Source organism: Gasterosteus aculeatus, chromosome 9, assembly GCF_964276395.1.
Source record: "Gasterosteus aculeatus chromosome 9, fGasAcu3.hap1.1, whole genome shotgun sequence".
NCBI lineage: Eukaryota > Metazoa > Chordata > Actinopteri > Perciformes > Gasterosteidae > Gasterosteus > Gasterosteus aculeatus.
This window is the reverse complement of record NC_135696.1, coordinates 10,421,562-10,446,988: the sequence shown is the minus strand read 5'-3', so window position 1 is coordinate 10,446,988 and position 25,427 is coordinate 10,421,562. Positions and strand designations below refer to the sequence as shown.

Sequence of the window (25,427 nt, the reverse complement as noted above, 5' to 3'; positions counted from 1 at the left end):
TAACTAACTAACTATAGACAACTCCATTTGCAACCATTATAGCAAATTACAATATAATAAAGCGATGAAAGGATTTGCGATTAAAGGATTTGAATAGGACAATCATTTTTTATTACTTCGCTACAAACAAATTACAAATGAGTGTAATTTTAAAGGGCTTTGCTTTCAGAAACATGTCTATTGTCCAAAATACAAGGTACCTTGATTATAAGTTTTTTTTTTTTTTAAAGAAACAATAAATGTATATGATGGAAGAATTGAGTGAATGGGGGTTTAAAGAGGATGACTCATTTTACAAGAGGTAAACAAATGATGCAACAAATGTAAAAGTACAAACGTGAACTAACCTGCTGGTGTCCTGGCGCAGGATGTGCTTGACAGCCTGCGCCAGCGTGAAGGTCTTGCCGGTGCCGTAGGGCCCGATGATGAGGATCGGGGGCAGGGGGATAGAGACGGGTGTGGTGATGGCCAGGATGGCCTCTTTCTGCTTGGCATTCAGACGGGGATCCAGCTGCTCGTCCCACTGCCTGAGTGCGCAGGGAGGACGGCGTGTCAAAATACAGGAAAATGGGTGTTTCTGATCCAAATCAACGAAAACACTTTTCTTATCTTGCAATCCAATTATCAAATAGATGCTACAACAATTTTGTTTTTTTTAATATATATATATATATATATATAAAAACAAAACGATCTTTGGCTCCTTAAGACACTACATTTAGAATAAAGGGATGCACATACATGCTTTAAAGCTAACCCAGTCTCACAGCAAAACATGTAATAGCTATGTTGTGGACCAACAAGGTATTGTCACGCTTTTTGGGGAGAAAGAGTGACAATACAACGTTTTATTTGCAACTACGTCACGTGACTATCAACTTTCTCTCAGCTAAAAAAAGAAAAGAAAATGGCGGACTGTCTATTATCTGAAAAACACAATATTTTAAGAAAGCCTCAGCATTTGTATGCATTTCAATAGCATTTCTAGCGAGAAGTATATGCGTTATATTTTCATAATCTTCTATCAGAGAATGTAGAAGACCTTCCGTTTATTAGTTTCTAGTGACGTAGTTAAGGCAATGTAAACGAATGGGCCGAAATAAAATGTAGTATTGTCACGATTTTGGGGAGAAAGCGTGAGAATAACACGTTGGTCCAACAACGTAGCTATTACACGTTTTACTGTGAGACTGGGTTGTTAAAGCACATACTCACCAGTGCTAGAGTGTCATGCATGTAGGGCACGCGTGCATGTGTACATGTGTGTGTATCCTAGCAGCACTGTCCTCAATATGAAAAGTGTGCATCCTCTGCAGTTATGAATCCATCAAACGCAATTGATTGGACTCCAACTGAGAAATAGTTGGCAGGACAAGAGATATATCAATGTTTAAGTAAGAGTGTGTTTATAACAGAGGTGGATGGATGAGATTCAGAGGTTGAGTGACAAAAAAGCTAAACTCTTTTAAGCTAACTATACTTTCTCCACAAATGTAGTACAGGGTGAGATATCTATATCATCCTTCTCAAGACTCAAGGTGCATTTACATCTGTTTAGCAAGGAAATGCTATAATAAATCCAAGAACTCAAATGCTCAATGAAAGGCAGTGGGTGAGACTTTAAATGGCTATTTGTCCAAATTGTCAACAAGTTTTAATGCAAAGAAGTACAATTCTTAATAACAGCACAAGAAGAGAATTAACATATTAATGTTTAATACTATTAAGATGCAACCTTAAACCACACAACCAGGATTATCTTATTCACTGTCTCACTTTCTGATTAGAGTGCAAAGGTGTTTATCAATATTAAAATACTCTGCTTCAGGGTCAAAACCCGCACAGGGTCTCTTTCCTTCCTTCTTTCTCTTTATGCACATCGCTGTTGTAACACACAACAACCCCCATTATTAATCATATTTTGGAGGCCAGATAAGCTGCAGCCTTGAAAATCACAAAGGATTTCATTTGGCTGTTCTTGATGAATGTTACGGCCTCTCTTCAGAAAGAGCTGCCAGCATTTCAGAATAACTGCAGAGTTAGCAAGGCGAGGGATATCCTGTCAACTCTTAAATTGTCATGTGTCCCTTTTGTCATGTCAGGGTTGTTGTCATGCTATGAATTTCTCTATAATAACCATTTCCTATGCATTAATTGGTGTGTATGTTCCCTCCTGTTTAATAGAATGGAAAATTTAAATGTAGGTTTAGTCCACACTGCTCATTTGCAACATGAAAGGATTCCTCTTCCATACAGCAACATCAAACCATCTGCAGCGAGGGTAATGTCCTTTTAAAATGGACTCTTATTTATCCTTCCATGTTTTGGAGGAATGGAGTGGTATGACTCTTGGAGACACAGGAGATGAAAACCATTATCTGAATAATAAAGTTGATGGTTTCCTTCAACGTAAATCTTTCCTCTAAACGAGTAACGAACATGTATGTGTGCCTGTGTGAGTGAGTGTGATAGAGAAGTCGGGCATAGTGGAATACACACCTGTTGGGGCTCCAGGGGATGGTGGGGACCAGTCCAATGTCAGGGAAAAGGATTCCATTATCTTTGATGCGATCCAGAGCGTAATGCATCTCACAGAGCGGCAGTCTGTTCAGCTGGAACTGGAGCTCCACCTGCCACAGGAACAATACCGAGAGCTTACTAAGCAGTCCAACACTGGTTCATCTATAGATTTGATATCCACCCAGAGGCCAAGGATACCGTAATAAGCAATACAATGGAATTCAATCAAATATAAAAGCCTAGACAAAAACAAGGTTAGGGTTTCATTTCGTTTTGGATAAGATGGAGATCATTTCTTTTTGGTTGACCTTGAGCTCAGGAGACGTGTCCTTCCAATAAAACACAATAAATGCATTACATCTGCAATGTTAAAGTAGGAATATGTACAAGCTTGAAGTCCACACCCATTAAAGAGACATACATGGGTCCATCTGTCAGTCTCATGTAAATCAAAGAGAATCTACAAAAATAAGAGTTTTGGGGGGGATTTCCGCATTTGTAAAAAACTAGGCGCTGTCTTCCTTTGGCTAGTGTCATCCACAAAGTGAAGCATGGTGGCGTTTCTTCAGCATTACGGCAACAAGGTTCTTGCCAGTAGGACACATACATGGCGTTTTTTTGGTAAAGGTGAGTGAAAATAACAAACTAAAAAAGAATGTATAAATACATTAAGAAACAGAGGGGGAGAAAGCAAACAAGAGCCGAAAAATATGTGATTGCAAGAAGAGGATGAGAAATCGAGGCTGTGTGAAATATAAGAACCCAAAGAGGATATAGAGCAGGGATCGGGAACCTATGGCTCGCGAGCCAGATGTGGCTCTTTTGATGATTGCATATGGCTCGCAGATAAAACCAAATATTCTCACTTGTTTTAATCCATCCATCGATTTTTCACTGCGCATGTCCTGTTCAGGGCTGCAGGAGCAATTGTCCATTATTTTAATTGGATGATACTGGCCTACGTTTGCCGTTGCTGGGTAAAACAGGTAAACGCCCCCTTTTGAATCAGTCTGAGACTGCGTCTGTTCGGTCATTAGCTCAAAGCTAACCCTTCGACGAAGGGTTAGGACCTATAGGAAAAATAATCTCAAAACCACTGCCATGTAGAATGAGGCTCGGGCCGCATATGTCTGTTCCGACCCGAGTTGAGCCTGACGCTGCATGATTATTATGCACATGAGCTTTGGATCACGCGTTGTCATGAAGGTTAATTACAAACCCCAGCAGCACCGAAGAAAAAGTTTCCCAACGCAGTTGAAAGTTTTTAGGTCTTTCTTAGACTGTTTTACTAAAAAGAACCCTACCGACTCAGCTTGGCATGTTGGCACCTCACACTGTTTTGTTGCGGGCGATGCCGCAATATTCATTCGCCAAAATTTGAACACTTGGAACGCGCATCCTGTCACATACCACACACTGCAGCGTGTGAGTATTGCTGTATTGACCATGTTTGGATCTACGTATGCATGTGAGCAGTCATTCTCACATCTTAAAAACATCAAGTCCAACCTACGATCACGTTTAACGGATGAAAGCCTCAACCCTTGCATGAAGCTTAACCTCACCAAGTACCAACCAGACTACAAAGACATCAGCAAATCCATGCAGCACCAGAAGTCGCATTAATGGTGAGTGTTATAGCAACATTATTTAAAAGAATAAATTCAGAGGCTTATTATACTGACATTTAGTTGAATTCACTTTTAAAATATATTATATGGCTCTCACTGAAATAAATTTCCACATTTTTTGCTTTCATGGCTCTCTTAGTCAAAAAGGTTCCCGACCCCTGATATAGAGAAATTAAATTGTATGGTGTCAGCAGGTGGCGTATAGCCAGGAGAATGAGACTATGATCTCAGCAACAGGATGCGAGTTGTTAATGTTGAGTTGATGAGAGCTAACGTGGCAGCCTGCTTTGTCTGCAGATGTTCAGGCAGAAGCAGCGATAAATACCAAGCGTGGAGTCATCCAATAAAGGGATACTTCTCAAAACAAAAGAAGCACCGGAATACAAAAGGTATTCCTGGGAAAATGATCCAACGCAGGAATGTTAGGAATGTAATGTTTTTGTGAGACCACAAGCGTTGAGACTATTTACGTGCCCCTTTCCACTACTGTCAATCAACCGCTGGTATTTATTATTTGGTGAGGACACCTCAAAAGAACAGAGGTGTCTCCTTGGTGTGAGTCATACCTGTAGTTCCCTGTCGGGCAGCAGCCCGAGCTCATCACAGCAGTTCTTGCAGATCCTCAGGAAGATGTAGTCCTTGGTCTTCTCCTCGATCACAGCCTCGTAAACACGCTCTTTGACCCCAGGAGGCGGATGATTGCTGATCCCATCACGGCCAAATGGCAGCACTAGGACTGAATTCACCTTGGTCATCACGAGCCGTCCAGCCAATGTGTCCTGAAGTTTAAAAAGAAAAAAGGAAAGGAAAAAGTAAAGAGATGGCAAGCCGACACATTTGTGCTGCACGTGCCACTAATGAGTAGTTAGACTACTAAAGAGTGCAACGGCATTATAAAATCCAAGCAGTCCAGTCACCTCAGACAGTGTTTCAGTGAGTTTGAAGCGTGCAAAGAGCTGTCCGTTCTGGGCATACTTGGCCCCGACAGAGATGCCTGTCAGCATGAAGCTGGTGACGAGCTGGAGATTCACTTTGATGTTAAACCTGGGAGGAAAAACATGGACATTTGGTTACGCTCTTTCAGCCCTATAGCTTATTAATGTAAAATATGAGTCACGATAATGTTTTTTCATACGTTACGGACTAATCATTACGACTAGAGTTTGGTACCGAAAACCGGTTGTTATAAAGACCGGTGATGAAACAGGAAGCAACATTGGTGCTAACTCTGATGAAAGAAAGAGTTAAAGAGTGAAAGAAATACTGGTTTATTTCAGACACTGAGGTGATGCCTGTTGACTTACTGATACAAGATCTGACAATATAAATATAATGGGAGATTATTCAGAGAGAGGTGGTGATGGAGATGTTTAAATGTCACACAATCCACACAAAAGGAATTCGGAACCTGCCAGGACATTGGCTGTTTAATAGGCAGAGATTATTCATACGAACATTGGCAATGGGACGTATTTTATACTGTAGCGATATCCATACCAAGTGAAAAGACAATGTGGATCAAGAGACAAGACCTAATTAAGAGCAAAGATGAAAGCTGGGGAAGTTGCAGCACTGTACTTGTGTCTCTGAAAGTGGAACTAAGCATATACCGTTTCTAGCTGTAATTAGCATATCATTAAGTTATAACAGCGGAGCAGCCGGTAATGAATCCAAGAAGTATTCATTGTAGAGGAAGACAACACTGTTACTTCACCAATCTCAGAGGAGTCCCCTTAGATACGTTATTAAATGGCTCTGAGACCGTGAATCAAGCTGTGTGTGACACACACACACACACACACACACACACACACACACACACACACACACACACACACACACACACACACACACACACACACACACACACACACACAGAGAGAGAGAATGAAGGTCAAGTCTGACACCTTGTGGTGGTTGATTATAAGCTTAACACACAAAAGATTCATACCCCTCCGCCTCGGCGAGGTCTATAGTGGTTTATTAATTGTAGCCACATTTCTGACAAGACAAGGGGACCATTATGTAGACGGTTCTGACTAGTCAAGATGATAATTGTATGCACAATTGCATTGCAATTTTGAAAGCTCCTGGAAAAGCTTGTAATCAGAACTTGTTTTTTTTTTTTCAAGCTGTATACCACTGAAAGGTGATTGTTTCGGCATTCTGTCACTTCAGAAAGGTAATTATTTTTTTATTTTATTCTGTGCCCTTTATTTTAATATCACTTTTATGCTTCATGTGTGTCTTTGTTTTGTATTGATGTGTTTACCAAATATCCCTAAAACACTCAAGTCACAGCAACTGAGTTCAAAGTGACATCCAGCCATTTGGACTGCATCTAAAACTTGACACATTGCAAACAGCCTGCAGATGTCTCACCTTGAATTATTTAAATCCTATGCAGCAGTTAGACCGATATTTGAATTGTTCAACTGTTTTGTCAATTTCTAAATCATTAATGTATTATAATAATGATATTGACCATGAACTGTGACTTACCGGTACACTACTTAATTTCGTGTTCCCATTTTGCTTCTATATTGTTGATGTTTTCAGCCTCAAATGTAAAGCCCGATTATTCAAGCCTTATTACGTACAGTTATGGAAAATCCATTATACAACCCCAGTAAGAAGAAACCAAGGGAACACGTTTACTCACTTGCTAACTTCCTTGTATTGAGCAATCTCTTCTATGTAGAGCAGGTCATGTAGCCGGGCCTGGTAGTTGTCTTTGGTCAGGGTCTTGTCCAGGACTGACTGAGTGAACAGCTGATCTGCCGACAGAGGGATCTGATAGCGAGAAAGGAGGCTGCGCTCCAGGTCGGCCATTGTTTCATTTGGACAGAATTCCACGATGGTCTTGCAGGACGGGTCCCAGCGCTTTGCGGTGATCAAGAGCTGCTGCCTGGCTGCCATCAGGTGCTCCAAGTCTAGAAACAAAGGATTATTAACTGGGCATCCAGACAACTACAAGTTATTATCTCAGAAAGAGCAAGAGGGCGGTTGACAGCGTTTACCACAGCACATGCTCATTTAACCAAACGTAGAAACACACTCTTCTTTGCCAATTTAATTTTTACAGTTAAAGCTGTGGCGCCCATTCACGTAACTGCATTGGATTGACCACGGTCCTCTACATGAGCTTCTAGCATACCTTCAATAGAGGCCGCATCCACCATGATCCGCTTCATCAGCACAGGCTCCGAGCCAAAGTCAAAAACAACGGTCTGTCGGAAGGTCCCAAATATTTCCGTGCTGAAGCCCACCGCTACGTTGTACACACAGTGGTCAAGGCCGTTGTCTGCTGCCATTGTCGGAACAGAAAGTTTTGGTGTGAATGAATAGAGATTTAACTTAAACAACAATGAAGATGTAAGGAACCACACAGGTCAAATTGCCTTACTTGCATGCGAGTAGAACATAATATAACTAAAAAGGACGTACCTGCGACCTCCTCTCCGGGAGTCCACTCTTGGCACCCGTTGGGGAGAGCTTGCAGCCGCTCCCCGGATGACACACCTGTGATGAAGAAGTGGGGTCGGTGCGCATCATAGAGCAGGGCGATGCGGAACAGCTTTCTAGGCGGCTGGTCAAAGAGAGAGAGAGAGAGAGAGAGTGTTTCGGTCAGAACACTCACACGGGGGGATTAGGACCAACACCAGCAGGTGTGCCCTGCAGCAAATTTACTTTACAGCCAATAACTGTTCTGGTCAAGAAAAATAGCAGGTTTGTACATGGTTGGTAATAAACATTCCATCCTACCCTGCACAAGAAGGAGAAGGTCCAAGAGTGTGCAGATTTTTTGGTGGTGACGGTCACAGAGAGGCTGGAGCTCGTTTCTACATTCACTCCTTCTAAATAGTCACTTAGCTGGAAAATGTAAAACACATGGTTAGAATGTATCACAGCCTCAGATTTCTTAAGAAACGTTCATTTGTATCGCATAATGTATGCCTGATAAATTGTCTGGTCATTTGTTCGCGGCAAGTATTTTACCCTGAAAACATAGTAAGAATAGTGAGAATTTTTTGTGTCAATAACCATAAGTTATTAAATGACAATATGCACAGTGCATGAACAGTCTTACTAGAAAAGTAAAACCACAACACAGTCTGGGTAGTCAATGTTTGTGTAAATACAGAAGGCTTTGTCTATTTGCTGGGTGGAACAAAGTGGTTGGAAGTGGAGCTGCATCTCCTCGATTCACAAGGTGATGGTGTGCTCAGAGTTTGCAGAGGCTTTTGATTAAATCCCAACACACCACCAGACACCCCTTTGTGGTTGGGTGGCCTTTCTGGGAATTTATCCCTCACCTATAAGTGTGCTATTTTAAAGTTGCATGCGCTTACCACTTTCTCTGGGGAGAGGGAGTTCATCCACTTCTCTATCAGGGTCTCCATGTAGCTCTCGGTGAAGTGTTTGCTCTCCTGCTGCTGTTTGAGGCGGATGAGGCGTGACGCGTATCGCTTCTGCCACTCCATCAGCTCCTCCTGAGAATGGGCCGACGTACACTGGGCCCCGTACCGACACAGACCTTGCTCCAAGTACCTACAGCGCAGACAACCGGTGAGCTCAACTGCTACCAGCGTTAAGCAATTAAATCAACAAAATAAAACTGTGACCGTTGACCAATCGGTTGCTGTCACGAAATCACTAAAAACATTTGGTAGTTAGAACTGTCACAATCTGAGTGTATATTTTGCCTCATTTTTTTATGTGTTTAATTTAATAAAAGTTGGGTTTCTCATTGGCCAAAAAGCTTTTAAGAACAGTACAATTACAAACAATATGTTTTAAAACTCTTACTTTTTAGCCAAACCAAGGAGATTAATAGCATTTGAAAAAATTATTGCATTTGAAAAAAGGAAAAATCAAGCCTGACATAGCAGCAGACCGAAATAACCAATATTGATCCGTTACACCACTCAATACAAGTGTCTTGCCATGCAGCAGTAAATGAAACTAGCAGTGCTGCTCTGGTATGTTTACTGGAGCTCAGTCAGACAAAGGTTCCAACAAGACTAAGACTATGGCCCAACATACATGCGTGTCTTCACACACAGATTAGGGATGTGTGCACAAGATTTGCCCAACCTTTTACAGAGGGTGTACTCCTCACTGCTGGTGACGCCTCGGGGGGGAGGCCGGAATTGCCAGCCATCTTGGAACTCTGGAAGTAGACACAGCCATGTGGTCAATGTGACACTAAGCCAAAAAAACGTCATAAAATGAGCTCTGACAAGTCCTTTTAAAAAGTGCTGTCCAGCTGCCAACTGATGGATGGCTTCCTAAACAACAATTACATCTACTATACATCAATATATAGACCTTTTTGGACCAGGCACATTGTCATTCTGTATGTGTACATACATTTTTCCCCAACTAAGGAAGCGGTTAAAGTGAGATGCTCACCTTCCTCCTGTTCTTCTGTGTATTCAGGCGCCATCTCCCTTTTTATCAACTGACAGGAGGGAAAGATGGGCGAGGAAGTGGGGAAAGACCACAATTATGAGAAAGACTAACACAGCTATTCAACCAATTGACTTATTACGAAGAATTGAGTAATAACTCGAGACTAGCCAGGCGTAGAAGCTTTTAAGATTTTAAGTTAGGGAGAGAAAAGCTATATTTATGACAACTCTCTTGCGAGCTTTAGCCAAACACTTGTAAAACCATCAAAAGACATGAACGCAAAAGAGCAGTAAGGTTTACAGCCCTGCAGCCAAAGGCACTTACCTCAATCTCTGAGAAAAGCATTTTTAATCTGGTGAGGTCTTTTGCGACAATGCCATTCTGTGAGGGGAGGAAGGACAAGATCTTCATTACAAAGTTCGGCAATCAGGGCTTTGAGTACACATCACTTTGTCCTTTCTAGATCTATAAGCAGCGAGAAATGTCATATGAAAATGGTTTGTAACTGCTATCAATCAAGGCCGCAGAGACGCAAGTGACAACAAACCTCATGAATTATTTAGACACAGCGATTTTAGCTCGAATCTTGCGTTCAAATTTGTCACTCGGGGTGGATTTCCTTCCACCAACTGGCTCCGACAGCTGAATCTAGCTAAACATTGTGACTCTTCAGGGTCCCAGAGGTGTTGACAATAAGGAATTTTCTATTTCTGACTAGACCAGGGCTTTGGAACACATTTTGTTGTAACTATTCTGAAGGAGCAAATCAAATATGGGTAGGCATGTGAAAAAACACAACTGACAGCCTGGCTGTCTTATATGTGATGTATGTCTCCAATGGAGCTTATTTGTAATTTACAGGTACCAACGGAAAGAAAAGAAAAGTTAATCTGCCCAAGCACTGTCAGAATAATGTTTGCCTGGGAGAGACGGAGAGAGATAGAGATCTGCCTAGCAAACACGGATTGTCCCCACTTGCATAAAATGCTGGATGACCTTGGGGACAGGCTCAACCTTTGAATACCTGCTTGTGTGCGTGTGCTGTATTGGGCACAAAGTGGTCGCAAAAAGCTGGGCGGCACCGTGGCAGCAAAATGCACGTTTAAGGAAGGGCGAGGTCAGACAGGAGAAAACGTGGACACATGCAAGAGTTGACCCTGTGCCTGTCTGCTACATGCACGTGACACTGCTACAGGGAGGGCACTACACCTCGCCTTCATGTTGCCCTTTGTGGGAGTAGACCTGATAGTCACTCCAACATCGCATTGGAACTTCTCAACAATAGTAATTTACTTGTACAAAAAAAATACACTGAAAATCCACAATCATCAAGCACACTATATGTGGTATTACTGAAGCATCTCAGATCACAAGTCAGATTTAAATCATGTGTCAAATTTGGCATTAGCTTTTCCCTTTATTATAATTTATTATATTTTCCCATTATGAAACAACCCGAAAAAAGTCTGGAATAAAAAAATGTAATTAAAAAAATGTGCGCACATGGCACTCGCACCAGGTGCTCACGCCACCAGAATACTCTTAGTTGGCGTTCCAAACACATGTAATGTATACAATGTACAGAGTGTCCATTGATTATACCATTGGCTCCCCATACAGGGCTTTAGAGAGGATGATGGCCACCTCCTGCAGGCTGCCATCCAACAGCATGAAGCGCAAGCTGGCCTTAAGCGACCCGTCACCTCTGGCAATCTCCTCCGCAAGGACTAGGACCGGATGAAGAACACACAGAACAGGTGGGGAGGGATGGAATTCAAATCAATACATTGAGGAGGGTTTCTTTTTAAATTAAAATATGCAATAAGTCTGCCTTCTACAACATTGTGATCATTATTTAGCATGATTCCTTGGGCTTTCTACTCACCATGTTTGCAGTCTTCATCTGCTTCGTCATAGTTTTTCTGTTGGCACGGGAGAGAAAAAAAAAATTAACTATGAGAAAAGGGAATACTTTGTGTTCACGGGTCAAAGCTTCACCTAAGCTCCGAAAATGGCCGAATTGCCTCATACTAACAAATACTAAAGTAGTTTCCATAATCTCTGGGCTTAAGTAACAGGTCCAATATTAGTGCAATGAGAAGATAATAGAACAGTACCATGAATTTAAAACATTCTCTGCATGTTGGATTACCAAATGATCAGACGCAAGAGTAAATTTAAAGCACAATAATCTGCCGACGTCATTTTGTTGAAATAACTATACTTTGGAATAGGAAAAAATAATATTGTATTTGGTGATAAGACGGCTCACAGTTTTTGTTGTTAGATCAAAACAGAGCAAAAGGGGAGAAAAGAGGGACAACAAGAAGTCACGTGTTGAACGCTACGGCAGCATCACTCCACAGTCCTCACCAGCTGCAAGAAGGCAGAAATTCGATAGAGCAGGGCTCGGCTGCGAAGGGGTCCGGCAGCAGCAACGAGGGACGGGGAGCTCGGCGGGACGGGGGCGCCGGAGGGTGGGGCCGGCGGCGCAAGGACCACCAGGGCATCCGTGCTGTGGCTGACTGCCGCCTCGTACTCCCGCCTGGCTAACGATCTGCTGGCTTCTTCACATGACTTCTCCGCTCTCCTGTCCGCCATGACTCAGGGACAAAACGTCTAGTCAGAAAAAGAGGACACGGGTTGGGCAATATGAATAAGATGAAGAGGAATCTACATGTTTATCATTCAGCCACTGCCACACTACAAAAGTAACACAATTTGCCATGTAGTGCCATGTCAAAAGAAGCGGCTTTTCAGCCGAGCACCTGATTATAAACCATTTAAATGAAAAACAAAATGCATATCCACACTTCGGCACTGCTTATTTGGCTGTATTAAAAAAAAAATTGCGTAATGTGCAATGTGCAATAATCTGTAATTATAGTCCCGGTTCAGCAACATTTTGCAGGTGCTGCGTACCTTCTAACCGTTATTATTATCACCTATATTGAAAATGAAGAGCGACCAAAAAAATCCTCCAAAATAGTTCATGACTGGCACGTTTCTCACAAAGGAGGCTACATAAAACTGTACGACTCTGAACCAAAGAAAATAAATAACAACAACCACGTGGTCTTCTCACCACAGGATATGAAATAAATGGCAACATTATTATTTATTATAATAAATGAATTATTTCAATCAAACTCTGGGACATTTACGCCTTTTCTCTTCCCTCGAGCCTTTCCTTTCTCTGCAGAGCATTGCACACGTCAGCGAGCAAGACAGTTTGTTCCTTGTTACCTTCAGCGCGCTCACTGGCTGTATGTTGGGTTCTAGTCAAACAGGAGACATGCAAATAGGTCAGAACATTCTGACTGTTTGAAAACATATCAGGTCAATGTAAGAAAATGAAACTATGTGTTATTTGCTTCATTTTCCAAATCAAAGTTAACCATCGTTTCTGCATGTGACTGAAATGTCTTGAACCTCATTGCATATTTTTGTTGAACTCTGGCTACTGTAGAACGATAAGTCTGATGATTTCTCACCTTGTGTAACAAGAAAACTCAAAACCTTCCAGAAATGCTTTTAAGATGTAATTTACAGTAAATTAACCTATAGTAGCTAAGTTGTTCCTCAGCATTGAGTGAAATGTGATACACACACACACATTCATACATACAAAAGTTTGGATGGACTTTCTCATTGAATTAAGTAAGAAAATGTGTCCAAACTTTTGACCGGTACTGTACATATATTAAGTTTAAATTTGGTATCCAAATGTTTTAATGTCATACAAGAAGCTAATTTGTGTAGTAAGATCAGTAAATCTTTACATGAAAAGGGATTTTCCTCCCTGCTGGTCTCATGGTTATAGTTACACTTTTAATCGAACGTTAAACGTGACAGAGATTATTCGGCTCCACTTTTGGGGACCAAACCGTTGCTTTGAGCGCAATCTGGGTGAGAATCCTCTCCCCAGTGATGGCTGGCCCTCGTTCAGCGGGTTTTTCCAGTGGGCGCAGCGACCTGCTCTAGCTGATCTGTTTGCAAAGGCCGGGGGCCATCTCGCGCGTTGTTTCACTCCTGTCTACCTGTGCTTGCTGCTGGGAGGTCGGGGGGGGGCAACATACCAAAAACGTCCTCAGACTTCACCACGCCGCTAGAGGCACAATTCTATTCATTTTCTTGATAATTCTCTTTGCAATCCAAAGAGAACATTGGTAAACCCAACCTCTATTTGGTATATATATGTTTTACTCTAGGACACACACACACACACACACACACACACACACGAGTAAATTCAAATATGCAACAAATCGAGAGCACAATGGTCACATGGGAGGCCTAAAGCATTAGCCTATGCGGGACATACTTTATCATCTCAAGCTCTAAAGCCAAAAATAGTGGAGTCATCCGTCTGGCGTCATCTGACTGCTTAAGACTATGGGGCCTTATAACAGACTGTGAAGCCTTTATTGGCACTAGACAGCACAGCGTGCTGGAGAGTATGCAGGAGGAGAGTGTTGTGACGCTTCATAGCAGTTACTTCTATGGATTACAGAATGAATCCTGCTCATCTCCCATACACTAGTTTAGTTAAACGCACCAAAATGTTTACGCAAACAGGTCAATACAAGTGTGTCACCGAGTGAATTAGATTAGGGAAAATCCTGTAAAAATGTGGATTCCCGAAAAATATATATATAATATATATAAAAATATATAATATAAGCGAGTATCATCAATTTGTTTTCCACAGAGCTGTTTTTTCTGTTACTAAATCAAATTGAATGTTTCAATGGGCTGATTTGTTGAGGGAATTAGTGTGATGTTTTGGTCCTTGTTTTTATGTTTAAATGTCTACAGTGGTATTTATTAGACAACATGAGGATAATAGTCAAATGTGGCCACAAATAATTGGTCATTAAAACAAATAATGCAGACGCCTGTCTTTGCTCCATCTGGCTACTTTTCTGCAGATTAGGCTACAACTACTCCAAGGAGATACACATTTGCTTGTCTCTGGCTGTGAACAAGGGACGAACGATACTCATTAACAGTAACATTACAGCAATCAAATCCCATGTAAGTGTACAATAAGATAATCCTTCGCCAGTCCCACAGTAGAGAAATGTATAGTTATGACAAGTATATGAAATACCCCAAAAAGCCGTATTCGACCCATAAAAACTTCCCCTTCCAATCACTGTGTAGCTTAAATGAAATCTTTGTTAGAAGAAGGCTGACCGAGCCTGAGCAGCATTTGTTCCCCCAAAACTTGCTTAGGCCCAGGCCGGTGGTTTGGTCTGAAACCAAATAAATTAAATACTGCGTTTGAAAATGGGTTAACCTACTGCTGATCGAAGACAATTATTAAAGCCACATACCATAACAAAGGCCATCCTGAGTCTCTGTGGGTCCGACTATATTATTTTGATGTAGAGAATTAAAGAATCTAAACCTCACGGTGAGATTACAAGCAGCATGCCCTCCGCCACAGATCTGGATAGGGTTGGTACACCGTGACCTGCTGGGGACCACCAGGGGCAACAAATGCTCAACCTTCATACAACAGTGCATTTTAGTCCTATTTACACCTGGTTTCACCATTGGCATTGCAGCTTATTTCAGGGACGCACATACACACCCACCATAACAAAGGGGCGGCTTTGAAAGCCCCATTATAGTTATTATTTGCCAAGATGGCAGGCAAAGCAAGCTTTTCGGTGCAAATCAAAATTCCACAACAATTACCTGATGCTGAATTTCCATCCTGCTATTCACCACAGTCTAAAATTCTGCTATTGCAGTGAATTTGTGGCCTGTGGCCCAGTAGTTCGGGGTATATTTCTGGCAGCTGCCCTTTAAAAGCGAGACCGCTACTGGAGCGATATGTTAAAGCTGCATTAGCAGGATAAATAAAACACCGAATAACAGATAATAAATCCCAGAGACATGGCTTTTCAAAAAAGAATACGTAAAAGGACATTTCCTATGCTTCAACGTGCTGTGGGAGAGGAGGGAAAACGGAGTCGGGCTTATTTTTTGCAATAAAGAGAATATTGAGCTTGCGTTAACTTTTTTTTTTTAGATGCTCTTCGAATTCCCCGCGACGGACAGCTATGCTCTAGCCAAGCCCGAGTTAATGTTTATGCATCAACTTTAACTATGCATTCATCATAGTATCCAAAAGGGAAATAGGATAACAAAGTAAACATAACATTTGGAATGTGCTATATTTTTCCTCCTAAAATGAAGATGCTGAAGACAGCACACCCAACTCCATCTCCTCTGGTGTCTCACGTATGTATGTCACAACACTTTAGAAGAAAAGTGAACTGTTGTCAACTTCACTTCCTCTAAAAAAAATGCTAGATTCACACGGCATATATTAGGAAACGTCTGTATGATAATCTACGCTTGTATACTATGCACATTTACAGCAACTGGCCCAATGTGACACCCACACTGTAATAACAAACCCGGCTTTTCTTGAGCCTGTTAAACAAAAGCCACTGGTCCAAACCCTGGAAGACAAGCACAAATACATTCAGGGAAATGTATAGATAATACTTGATCAAACAAATACTCCACACAGAGGTAATGATTCAGTCACCGTATGGCATTGGTACTCTAATGCCCATATTTTACAACACCATCATTAGAATCTAGTTGGCACATTTAGTGCACAGTGTGCGGCCTGCAGAGTGAGGGTTGAATGCTGCTCGGGACAGAACACTAGATCCGATGCTTGGATGGAAAACAGGGTCAAAGATGAAACCAAACATGTGACTGATCTTAACACAGTAGCTTCTCCAACTATCGGCGGTTATTTTAAAACCCATGCTTGGTTTAAAACACGGCGAGTTTGAACGGTCAAAGTGGCTTTTACTTCATGTTAGTGCTCGCAAGCCAGCCGCACCGTGTGGGGCGACAACACATAGTTTGGCGGGATACAGTAGCTGGTCACCTGCCTGCGGTTTGTGTGTCCGGTCGTGGGATTCAACTACAGAGGCCAAACGCTGCGCCCGAGACACCGTGGAGGGCAAAGCAGATTGTACAGCCGAGGGTAGTTGTAAAAGAGCATCGATTGCTTTAATCGTGACACAACGCTGGTTTGACTGTACCGTTAGCAGCGAATGTGCAGCGAAAGGCGGCTGTGAAACTTGCACGTTGCCCCGAGTCCGATCGGCCATTTAAATATCGAGGGCGATCGCACCAATAATCGCAAAGGTGGACAACGACCCGTTTCGTCTTTCGGGGGGTACCGAGAGAGTTGTGGCGTTAGCGATTTGTCTGCTGAACTTAACGTGACTGCTGCAAGTCCGAGCGATGACGGCAGCTTTACAAAGCCCCGGAAAATGTCCCCCCCCCCCACCCGAAGGTTGGTTAACTTGCAGTCCGCGTTTGCCCCGTGGGGGGGCAAACAGCCTAGCCAGTAAACAGAAAGCGTAGCTAACAGTTAGCTTGCTAGCCAAAACACGGCCTTACTCGGCACCAAGCGGGCGAGCTCATAACAAGAATAGCTGCCTGGTTTGTCAATGCTAGTGAGCTAGCTAGCGTGCTAGCTTCGCCGAAACAAAACGGGTTGGGGCCTGTAATTTCGCCACGGTGTTAAGGCGAATATAAATGATATGACATCATGTTGCAATCCTTGCGTGAACTCAAAGCATTCGTCGTTATCATAATGATTTGTGGTGGGGGGATATGTCGGGGGCTTTGCGACAAAAAGGACAACCGAAAGGGCTGAAAATGGGAAGTCAACACTTACCTAGCTTTACTTTCTACGCCATCTTGGATCCACTTGTCAGACCATCGCAAAGCATAGTGGGATGTACTGATCTGAAGGTTGAGAGGACTGTGTTGTTGGTGCGCGCGCGCGTGTGTGTGTGTGTGTGTGTGTGTGTGTGTGCGCGCGTGTGTGTGGCCTCTGATGGCAGGGATTTTCCTTGTCGAAAAGTGTTCGTGTTAAAAATGTTTCTAATAGAATTCCTTTCAGAAATACAACTTGAGGTGGCTGTTCATTAAAATCAAATCAAAATGTGGCCTTTTTAAATTTCCCATAACGAGAATAACAACAGGAAAAAAACACTTAGTTGAATAACTTGTATATTTGTATAACAACATGAAAAACAGAAACCTGAGACATTTGGCTCTGAACACTCTTTGTATGGAACACAGCTTGGGGCCAAAGCAAGGTTTTTTTTCTGATTTAAAACGTGCTAAACAAGAGTAACGAATGATGCCGCTGACAATCTTTGCTTTTGGGGTATTTCCATCCACTCAGTCATCGTCAGGCGTATTAAACTCCACATGGGATGCCACCGGCGGTATAAGTTTGTGTTTTTGCACAAATGGAGAGTTTTTGGAACTGAGGCTGGCATACGAATGATCAAAGCCATTCAAAGGTATCACAAGATTCCTCACTAATACTCAATAGTAAGACAATACTTTGGAGTAAAGAAGAACTCAATAACATGATGATTATGATGCATGAAAGGAAAATGTACGCAGGCTCAAACCACGTGAGGAATTATAAATGTTCCAAACAATAAAGATTATGGCAAGCGGCATAATAATTATACAGAGACATCTAGGAAATATTCATGAATACTAGAAGGTGTGGCTGTTTGCTTTAGAAAAAGCAAGGACAGTTTGAACATATTTATCAGTCTGCTATAATTAAAGAGCTCTTACATTGTGTTTTATACTCAATCTTCATCACATTAAAATCCATTGTAGACTTGTTTTCAACCTGTCAGTGAGAAGGTACCATTTTAACTTACACTTGTTTTTATTTTTGTTGTGTCTTGTATGAAGTCACGTGTTCGGAAAGTTGAATATTCAAAATGTCTGCCACAAATAAACTGAATAATCAAAAGATGTCACAAGTATTTTTGCCCAAACTTTTTTTTTTACGTCAGTTTTGCTTTTGATTTGATAAGTCAGTGTAAAAATGATCAACATATAAAAAATGTGGGGAGACAGGAGCGACATGGTATGAGCATCCTGGTTAGTCTGGAATTAGAGACACCGCTCACTATACCGCCCGTTAAGAGCCTCTAAAGTGTTGTTCTGTTTGGGGAGTCACAGCCATCCCGGTGAGGCGGCGTACGCCCACCAGGGTCCCAGCCCTCCCGGCCCACCCAGGGCGTATTCTATGTTATAATTACACCTGTTTGCTCTGCAATGACAACTCAAAAGGCCCTTTTCTGTCCAAAGATGTGCCAACACAGTAGAAAAAGTATTTCAAGTCGTTCCTGTCTTCATCTTCTGCAATGGCTACAGATGAACGCTGACAGATTTTGATGGCGGTGAGGATCTTTGAAGAATTGTACTGGTCTGTTTACTTTGAATTGTCTGTAGTTTAAGTTAGTGCAGTAACTGGTCTATCTGTTCTAAATAAAGAGATTGCTGCACTGCCCAGGCATTACGCGTTATGTGCACGTTTGCGCCAAATTAAAGTTAAAAAAATTCATGAGCCTCCACAAGCTGTCAGAACAAGGTTATTTAAAATGGGTTCTCCTTACTGATCAACTGGCATAGTAGGAGAGGGGTCTATTTCAAACAGCAACGCAGTTTTAATCCATCCCACCAAAATTACAACACAAAAACTTGAGTATGCAGAATATTTTAGCTGCAGACAAGACACACTTGGAGCGTCTTGCTGTTACTAGTAACTTTTGCTAAGACTTTCATTAAATGAAAATGGACATTTAGGATCCAGTCACTGACGAGGATGCACAGAAGGGAAGCGCTCATGTGTTTATTGTCACGGTTCTACTGGATAGTAAATATAATCGAGGTGCTGCAGATTCATCTTTAATCATACAACATTGTAATAACGCTGCGTTCACACACCGCTTATGTACTGTTTATTCAAAAAACATTCCCACAGAAGGGAAAAAAACAAATATGAACCGACACATAAAATAACGCACTTTGTTATGGTTTCACTGCAGATTGTGGATCATCTCCTCCTTGGCAATAAGATGCGTGGTCTTGGTGACCAGAGACATGAGGGAGTTGAGTTTGTGCGACCAGTCGTTGAGCAGGTCGTTGGGGTCTTTAGGCCTCTGAAAGTTGATGATGCCGGCCAGCCTGTCCACCTTGGCATAGATGGTCTTGTTTACGACTAGGCTGGAGAGGAACTCCTCGGATTCCTGGTGAAACATTTAAGCGGACACACAGCAGGTGAAGACTTTCCGTGATGCAGAACTCAAAACGTTTATCTTTTCTTAATGATCTAATCCATAACTGCTCTGCACCAGTGCAGTTTACACTAGATTCCATTTGTACTAGACATGTGTATACACGTACGGTGAAGTGAAAGTCATGTTGGCTCAATTATAGACAGCTAATTAGTCGAACTCAATGCTTACGTCAATGGAGAGGTCAAGGAGTCCAGCCATTCTCTTCATTGTGATTCTGGTGTAATATTTGGCCATTATCCTGATGTTCTGGGGAAAACATGGGAGAATCTAATTAACAAGCATTTCTGCTGCTGAATATAATGTGATAATTACATCAGATTAGAACAGAGGGACGTTCAGGTAACATTAACAAATGCAGCTGAAAAAAGAAAAACGTGTTCATGAGGGAAATTGAGCCATCCAGTACTAATCCAATTAGAGAAAAAAAAAATCATGATTGCATAGGCTTCTGCCCTCTGTGAACATTCCTCCAATTATTGAAATGAAATGTTAATCCACTGATGAATTTGAGGGGGTTCCAAAAATGCGCACATTTATTATCCTTCTTACCATTTGAGCAGGGAAAGAGTCAATGAGTGAACACAATAAAGTTGTATTAGTTTTGTCTAATAATTTGACGTTAAGCAAACAAACATTTCCTTAATGGATGCTGAATGGATCTCGGCCGTAGTCTATATTGAATTTTAAGTCTATTGTTCTGCTTAAGACCTGCCACTGACAAAAATTCAATTCATTTCCACACCTTCACTGATGCAAAAAAAACAGACTACATGTCTGCTCTTTTTTCTGTCCAACGAGATGACTGACATCACATAAAAGGGCTAACCGAAGACTTTCCTGAGGGACAAACGGATATCCAGACACCGGTCAACCAACTTGCTTGATGTTTAACTGACTTCCGGACCGAGACGCACACTTAGTTGGATTTAAATTGCATTTCTAACCACCTCCAAATGCGGTTTGGATTTTGCAAGTTTTTTTGACTGCTTTACACCATTGAAGGTATCTACCAATTTGTTGTGCCATTGCTATTAATATGTTACTTAATTCTTAATCATGGTCCTAGTCAAGTTTGTGATTACAAGGCAGTTAAAAAAAAAACTAGTTGATTAGAGGTTTCCCTGCTTCCAAACATCGACAAATTCTCATCGAACCCATCAGACTGTGAGGAGCCTTCATTTGGCCGTGGCACTTACATGCTCCACCACTCTGTTCTTCAGGTCCTTCCACCTGTTCTCCCCCTCTTCTGAATTGGAGAAGACGACAGTGGCGGGGCTGTCAGCGGAGCCTTCTCTCAGTTCCTTCCCATAGTCCTCTACCAGGGCGGCCCAGCGCATCAGCTCCATAGTGGTGAACTGTTTCAGAAGTTCTCTGGGAAAGACAGGGGAACATCGTGAGAACTCTTGCATTCGTGTCAGGACACATTTCAACATCTGCAGACACAAAGTGAGTGGTACGTTGTACAGTTGATTTAGCTTCTCACTTCTCCGCCCATTCACAGTAGATGAAGTGCTGTAACTGGGTAAATAGAGGAGGAAGTAACTGGGACCTCCACCACATTCATTTCGAGGGCCTTTTGTTTTGTCTTCATGGTTGAGACGACCAGCAGACGAGCAAAAAGTAAGACTTACTTGTATTTAGGAATTTCCTCCAGTTTCTTGTCCTCGCTGATTCTGTGCACAAGGTCGGACTGCTCGTTGTCGTAAGGGGAAAGGATCACGTACAGCACCACACTCTTCAGGGCCTGAAATACATTTATCAAAAGAGGGAATATCAGCAAATCATTGGAAACACCGGAAAAACTAAAGTATAAATAATGTATAAACGAACATCTAAATAATAATATACTGCGGCCATGAGAGACAGCCCATTTACCTGTTGCCACTTGCTGCTGTCCTCCAAGATGCAAGGGGTGTCATAAATGGCCCGGTAGTGTTTGCAGATAGACAGGTAGGAGCCCTCGTGCTGATCTACATGAATCATCAGGTTGTAGTACTTCAGCTTGGACTCCTGGGTTGTTTATCAGACAAAATAGAAAAATTAGTGTTTCCGTACACCAACCGAGATTTGAGATCCGACTAAAATGACAGTTCTGTAGAAGCGAACCCACACGCAGGTCATCAACTGCGTTTCAACACAGGTGGTCTTCAAGCCAACGACACATTGCAGGATGTTGTTTACTGGCCTCCTTCTCTTACCTGATTGCCCTCCTCTTGGAAAAATTTGGTGTTGATCTTCTTGCTGATGATCTGGGTGCGAACGTAATCCTTGACCGCAATGCAAAGCCTCATCTGCTCCAAGATGAACTCAACCTTCTCCTTTTTCTCCATGGAGCCATAGGTCTCCACCTGTGACAAAAAACAATTATATTCTGAGGACTTTCCAAACTGCAGGCCGTAAAACGTCCTCTTCACTTAGTTTGTGTACTTTTTATCTATAGGAATGTTGTGACAAAGATATCCAAAATTGTTAAATTCTTTCAAACCACTTCAATTACACATATGCCCCCGTTTGTATACACGACAACTGTACAAAGCTCTCTTTCTCCGAGAGTATACGGTCACGAGTCTTTTACCTGCAGCTCCTGAAGAATGGAAGCTGCCTCTTTAACCTCGCCACTTTGCTCCTTGATATTGGCCAAGGTCTTTGTCAGCCTGGCACGCTCAATCTCCACATAGATCTATGAGGAAAACACGACAAATGCATTAGAGAAGAGGAGACGGCTTAGGTCTTAAGTGGAATGCTCATGTAGTAGTTACCACAACCTGCACTTTATATACTGGAGCACACGTGCATCGGCTACTCAAAAGAAGAGAATTGTCATGTACATCATAAACTCAAAAGTTGCATTAATCTTAAATGCCATTTCTACTTCACGCTGAAGATTCCTTGGATAGAAACAAACTGAACTTCCAGGCTGGTGCGCCTGACTACACACACATCTCAGGATGCCTTAGGCATAGATACCCTGTCACTTTCAAACTTCCCCATTAGTTCATTCGACAGCAGCTTGAATCTAGACAACTTTTTCTTTGTCTTTAGTATAGAGCTCTTTTTGAACACACAAACACATTCCGGACCTTGCCAGCAGTCACTGTACGCAGTGTGTCGATGAGTCTCAGCTTGATGGGCTGATCGGTCACCGTATCCACATACTTGTAGCATTCTTGCACCATCTTGGCGACTGCCTGAAAAAAAAAAAAAAGGAGGACAATACAGGCTTAGAGAATGACACGGAAACATTTATTTTTAGACTATTGGACTTCTAAGAATATGCTTAGAGACTGGAAAGAAGAAAAGAGCCATTGGGCCAAAAGAAGTATCTGACCTGTTTTAGCTGACTCCTCCTTTTAGTGAGCAACATGATGTTTTCATTCAGTGCATCCCAGTCCTTGGCTTCGTAACACATCTGGACCACAGCCACAAGGATTCTGGAAGTGGACAACATGTCTGATGCCTGAACAGGGGTTCAAGACAGAAAAATAAATGAGTTATTCACAACATTTCACATTGGCATATTTTAAATGCTGAGGTCCCATCAAAGTTAATTAATCCAGGAAAATTGCATGCATACCAGGAAACTCGTTTTCTACGACATTTTGGTATTTATTTCATGGCAGAATAACTCTAGAATTTATTGTATCCCTACCACAAGCAAGGACCCTTTTTTCTAACTTTTACACTGCTTAGTTAAGCACCGCAGACAACAAAGCTTACAGTCTGTCCTGAATTAGACATGTATCACTATTAACAACAAAATACAGTTGTCGAACGTGCTATAATTTATTTGGATCTTAAGGCTAACAATGAGACAGGTAAAGGCAAATCATTGTGTTTGCGGGATGGCTGACAATTAATCCCCACTCGTAAGAGTAGAATGACTTCATGACATTCATATTTGGACTGGGAGTGTGTAACATACCGTTCTGGTTTGTTTCTCCAATGACAACAAGCTCTCAATAGCCTCCTGCAGCTTGCCCTCCTGCAACAGAAAATACGTACGTTAGTAACACGAAAGATAAATGTTAATTTATATTATGTTTTTGCACTAACAGAGAATTAATGGGACTTTGCCTGGCTAACAAGTTAGCTTAGGATGTTGACGATGACTTGAGTGCTAAAACTAATAGCATGCTAGCAAGCCAATGCGCAAACACATATAACTTAGTTAGTTAATTGTATTAGACGATAAAGGGGTAGCAGAAATCAGTTATTGTTTTAAAAAAGAAAATATGTATGAGTCACTTTGGCTATAGAAGGTTTCCGGACAGTGCTACCAAACGTCAATGTTAGCCTAGATGCTAACGCACAGATACTGATGCACCATGACTCAGCCGGCGCTGGCGTCTTTCAGACTTACTTTAGCCATTTTTTCGCATTCCGGGAGACGTTGATCTACAGTCGAACTGTAGTCAACCTCCATCTTCACAATCTTTCCATCGGATCTTTCAGTTCGTTCCTCGGACATCTTTGTGATGGTCAGATCAGGGTAATGTACCGTGCCTTTCTTTGCTTGTGAAATTAGCCTAGCACTATTTTGCTTCTCAAAGGAACGAGACGGCGGACGTCCAATCAGAGGCGAGTTCCGAACTGCTGTCGATGGCGCCTGAAGGACCTGTTGAGGACCCCGACCTCAGGTGTTTTTAGGCAGGCGTTATAAAAGCCAACTTTCAGTTGAGGCCGAAATGCTTTTTCCGCCGGTCAGTCTATCTATTATTATACATCATGTAAAATGTTCTTAATAAATTACGTATGTAGTTACACAAACAAAACTCCGGAAAACGTTTAACAAGTGTCGTTCTTTGGTAGCCGTATGTGGAAATGAATAGTCAAAAGAATATTTGAACTAGAGGTGAATACTACTCCGAACTGAATAGTAATATAGGAACAATGTAGAGACAATATAGGTTATTTTTCAATTAAGCTAAAATGTCTTCAGTTTAAATTTTTAAATTTTGTTAACTCTGATCATAACATAGTTATGACGTTCTGTAACCTAGACGTAATGAATGCGCTTTAATTACGACACATACTGCATATATATTTTTAGACATCTGGTTTAATGTTTTCTTTAGGTTGTCACAACCTCTATTGAGGTAAGTCATTTTAATTTGGAGCAGGTGCTATTTTAAAGACTGTATTTAGCTGGAAATAACCAGGGGTACCTTATAATTGTTTAGGACAATTCTCTCTGATGTAATTGTTATATCTGCGAGCATAAAAAGTGGAGCTGCAGTCAAAAGGAGTTCAGTTATTTAGAGAGACTGTCTGAGAAAACTTCTTTCTGCCTGTACAACAAGAACAAAAAGACAAACACATTGGGGAATACTGACACTTTGAGACTTTCACATTTCAATTTAATCTGATTGATGACTGAGGTGTTTATGATGACGAAACAAAGGATGGTATCCCTATTATTGGGTTTAGTCTTTTTTTCAAATAGAGCTGAGGCTTCGATTTCATAAATATGACTGCATTGGATTAAAAAAAAACAAATTACTCATATTGGCAATAATAAGTGTTGTTGATGGCAAAAAATAGAATGAAGAATAAAGTAACACAAACATAATTTGAAACTGTAACACCTTTCCAATCAAATGGTCAGCGTAATTCAAGCGCTTTGTGAATGGACACGATTACATGAATGGACACTCGTCCAATGACAACAGTACACCACTAGGTGTCCCTTTAATGA

General features: G+C 41.7%; 2 protein-coding genes across 4 annotated transcripts in view; both read right to left on the bottom strand.

The window, feature by feature from the left end:
• The window catches only part of helz (helicase with zinc finger), a 40,467-nt gene extending 23,053 nt beyond the window's left edge, over positions 1 to 17,414 (bottom strand). The window contains exons 1-17 of one of the 3 annotated variants that reach the window (XM_078080518.1): positions 17,290 to 17,328; positions 16,001 to 16,045; positions 11,940 to 12,185; positions 11,452 to 11,488; positions 11,169 to 11,293; positions 9,891 to 9,947; positions 9,567 to 9,615; positions 9,249 to 9,324; positions 8,504 to 8,702; positions 7,917 to 8,024; positions 7,599 to 7,740; positions 7,309 to 7,458; positions 6,814 to 7,084; positions 5,069 to 5,195; positions 4,718 to 4,930; positions 2,500 to 2,630; positions 348 to 527 (exon numbers count right to left, since the gene is read on the bottom strand). In XM_078080518.1, the coding sequence (XP_077936644.1) occupies positions 348 to 527; positions 2,500 to 2,630; positions 4,718 to 4,930; positions 5,069 to 5,195; positions 6,814 to 7,084; positions 7,309 to 7,458; positions 7,599 to 7,740; positions 7,917 to 8,024; positions 8,504 to 8,702; positions 9,249 to 9,324; positions 9,567 to 9,615; positions 9,891 to 9,947; positions 11,169 to 11,293; positions 11,452 to 11,488; positions 11,940 to 12,167 (2,093 nt within the window). In that variant the 5' untranslated portion in view covers positions 12,168 to 12,185; positions 16,001 to 16,045; positions 17,290 to 17,328. Of the gene's footprint in view, positions 1 to 347; positions 528 to 2,499; positions 2,631 to 4,717; positions 4,931 to 5,068; positions 5,196 to 6,813; positions 7,085 to 7,308; positions 7,459 to 7,598; positions 7,741 to 7,916; positions 8,025 to 8,503; positions 8,703 to 9,248; positions 9,325 to 9,566; positions 9,616 to 9,890; positions 9,948 to 11,168; positions 11,294 to 11,451; positions 11,489 to 11,939; positions 12,186 to 16,000; positions 16,046 to 17,289 lie in introns of all 3 variants that reach the window. The other 2 variants (XM_078080517.1, XM_078080519.1) reach the window with 2 other exon arrangements.
• A 1,962-nt stretch (positions 17,415 to 19,376) lies between these two features.
• Positions 19,377 to 24,406, bottom strand: psmd12 (proteasome 26S subunit, non-ATPase 12). The gene is made up of 11 exons (XM_040187748.2): positions 24,093 to 24,406; positions 23,655 to 23,714; positions 23,061 to 23,189; positions 22,813 to 22,920; positions 22,308 to 22,412; positions 21,931 to 22,080; positions 21,608 to 21,742; positions 21,364 to 21,476; positions 20,929 to 21,103; positions 19,901 to 19,978; positions 19,377 to 19,681 (listed from the first exon to the last, which is right to left on the bottom strand). The coding sequence occupies exons 1-11, from the start codon at positions 24,198 to 24,200 to the stop codon at positions 19,472 to 19,474; spliced, it is 1,371 nt and encodes a 456-aa protein (XP_040043682.1). The 5' UTR covers positions 24,201 to 24,406; the 3' UTR covers positions 19,377 to 19,471.
• Positions 24,407 to 25,427: the final 1,021 nt, after the last annotated feature.

Excerpts from the sequence above, each read along its gene's own strand:
- psmd12 (XM_040187748.2), bottom strand. The coding sequence starts at position 24,200 with ATGTCCGAGGAACGAACTGAAAGATCCGATGGAAAGATTGTGAAGATG. Across the intron at positions 23,190-23,654 it reads TGGAGAAACAAACCAGAACG|GCATCAGACATGTTGTCCAC; the intron begins GTATGTTACACA and ends ACCCCTGTTCAG. Across the intron at positions 19,979-20,928 it reads AGAACAGAGTGGTGGAGCAT|AACATCAGGATAATGGCCAA; the intron begins GTAAGTGCCACG and ends TGTTTTCCCCAG.